This window comes from Cebus imitator, unplaced genomic scaffold (genome assembly GCF_001604975.1).
Source record: "Cebus imitator isolate Cc_AM_T3 unplaced genomic scaffold, Cebus_imitator-1.0 Scaffold446, whole genome shotgun sequence".
NCBI classification, from domain to species: domain Eukaryota; kingdom Metazoa; phylum Chordata; class Mammalia; order Primates; family Cebidae; genus Cebus; species Cebus imitator.
In genome coordinates, this window is record NW_016107761.1 from 1367323 (window position 1) to 1370048 (window position 2726).

A 2726-nucleotide genomic window follows, 5' to 3' on the forward strand; every position below is an offset into this window, starting at 1 on the left:
GTCCAACAATCCTTACATGAAAATGAATTTCTTTTCCTAAAAAGGAGAGTGTCAGCTACTCTATGACTGTAGTGTGCAGCTTCCAGCAAAGAAGGTAATTTGCCATGAACCTCCCGAAGCAGCAGCATCCTCTGAGCAGATCCTCCTGGCCTTGCTTTCCCCAGACTTGTTCAGAGTCCTGAAATTGTTTTTCTTTGCCCCTGAAGGCCCCAGGTTCTCACAGCTGTCTGATCTGAGATTGCCATATACTGAAGCAGAGAGGTTGGTGCACAGAGTTGCAGTGACTCTGCAGGGCTGTGCCAAGCTGCTGGCACAGAGATACAGGGCTGAGTCCCCCAGCTCCAAGGTGCTTATGTTCATCTCAGAGTGATAGTCGGAGAATTGGAACCCTGAGAATCGAGCAGGGAAGTTTCCTTCTGATCTCTTTAACTCATTAACATATTCAAAGATAAACTGAGGCCCCTGACCTGGGGCCTGTTGGTACCAGGACACACTGGTGTGCCCAGAGATAGGAGAGCATCTCAGAGTCACTTGCTGTCCTCTTGTTTTGATCAGGTGTGTGGGACTTTGGGTGACTTCAGCCTGCACTGGGACTGTGGGAAAAGCAGATGGAGGATGAGCACAGGAGACAGCTTGGTGGTACCTCCTCCCCAAGGTAAAGTGGAGGACACAGGGGTGGGGGCAAGCTCAGAATGGGGGTGCTGTCCTGTCTGCAAGGACTTACCTGCTCCCAGGAGACAAAGCAGTGTCCAGCATAGGAGCCCAGGGTTCATGGCACAGTGAGGCAGGTAGCACTGCACCTGATTCAGGGCTTGGTCCTCTGGGGAAGGGCCAAGTGAGTTCTGGGCCTTGATTTTCCTGTTGGGAGGGGAATACTGTGACGTCACTGTCCTCTGTCCTCCCCCTACAGGCTTCTGGAGGTCCAGTGCTCCCCACAACCTGAACTTCCTCCCTGTCCTGCAGAGCAGAAGGGCTGGGTAAGGACAGAAGCATCTGTGATGAAACAGTTGCTCGTCTGTCTGCACTGCCCCAGCTCCCAGGCTGCCCCACCACACTCTCAGCCTCTTCCCTCCTAGTGCTGCGGTGCTCCATGCTGGAGCTCACACACCTGCCCATCGGCAGAGGGTGAGGAGCCTGTGACTAAACCCTGTTCCAGCTCTTCCTGGCTGTCCCAAGGTCATCTCTCCGATGCTAGATTCAACCAAATTTTCTGGTTCTAATTTTTTCTTCTTTTTTTGTCCTCAGAAAACATTACCAACCCTGAGTGGTCAATTGTGCAGAGTCCCCAAGATTTAGTCCATCTGATCAGATCCAAAGTGCACCTGGGCTGCCTGTAAATTATTAAGAGCACAGATTCCACAGAAATAATACTAGGGCTTTATCAGCTCACAGCACAGACCTAGCCGGCCAGTTTGGGATTCAGCACCCTCAAGGCCATCTTATGTGTAGTGCTCTGGATAATTTCTGTTAATGTCTCCAGATCTATCCTGCCTTCAGAGGCTGACCCCAGTGTTCTATGTTAACTGGCTCACTTCTTCTCTAACTCCAGAGTGAATTTGACTAATGGGAGACAAGGGCAGGAGAGCAGAGGGAGGTAGGTTCACCACCGGTCCTGATTTGTCTATGCCCTGGCTCTTTTCTTACTGCAATATTTTATATTGGTTACTTCCCCTACCAGAGGTCATAGCACCTTAGGCAGCCTTGGTCCAAAGCTACAGTACCAGATGCTTTGGGAGCCACAACCTCTCCTACTTATTTCAGGCCAGTGTGAATAGGAACAACAGATTCTGCTACTCCTAGGCTACTTCAGCTTCTCTTATTGGGTTCCCTTAACCCTGCCACACCTTTGCAAATACTCCTTTTATCCCTCCTTGATATCTCCAGGACTACGACTAATAGACACAGCAATGGCAAAGTGAGTCTGGTACATTTTATTTTGCCTTAAGAGAACATTCTGTCATTAGAAGTAATAAAATTTCTAACAAATATTCTGCAATGAGCATTGCTAAAAGAGTCAGGAGAACCATGAGAAATACGTATATGAAAGTAAACCATGTGACAGGTGACACAGAATCCAAAGAGATTCCAGCAGAGAATCATGGTGCATGCTCACCTACTCTGACCTATCCCCATAAAAGATGGGAGTCATAGACAAATAGATGCTTGTATTCTGTACAGTCCAATTAAGAAATGCATCACATAAGAATAAGACAGGAACATACTCATGACCACATAAAATATGGAGAAGGTGAGACATGCTTTTTGCTGAGATATACAACAAATTTAGTATGAAAATGAGCTGGACTGATAAGGGGCTAAGACATAACTGAGAATAGCTGGCTGAAAGAAAGCTATAGAGAAAGAAAAAAATTCTCACTTGCTGTTGAAGTCATACCAAGAACCATGAGCTGTTATAAATTTAATAATTTGAGAAATTGGGCATTCATCAATCTCAGCCATTAGCCTTCCATTTTGGCGTTCAGCATATTTGCCAATTGGTGAATTGATTTGTGTGTGTGTGTGTGTGTGTGTGTGCGTGTGTGTGTGTGTGTGTGTGTGTGCCAAGCAAGCAGCCTGCTCTACTTTTTGTGAGTGGAGTTCTGGGTGACTCAGCACACCCCCTTGGCAGCTGCACAGGGAGACACTGGGCACAGAAGAGAAACATGGGGTTCTCTGCACACGGGGCTTGCAACTTCCTGTGGAGTCCAGCATGGACCTCCCAGTCC

At 47.8% G+C, this 2726-nt stretch overlaps 1 protein-coding gene across 1 annotated transcript; it reads right to left on the reverse strand.

Annotated features, from left to right (window-relative positions):
* Positions 1 to 60: 60 nt before the first annotated feature.
* On the reverse strand, positions 61 to 1181 carry LOC108291083. The gene is made up of 4 exons (XM_037732361.1): positions 1109 to 1181; positions 725 to 973; positions 468 to 593; positions 61 to 389 (listed from the first exon to the last, which is right to left on the reverse strand). The coding sequence occupies exons 1-4, from the start codon at positions 1179 to 1181 to the stop codon at positions 61 to 63; spliced, it is 777 nt and encodes a 258-aa protein (XP_037588289.1).
* Between the last annotated feature and the right edge of the window lie 1545 nt (positions 1182 to 2726).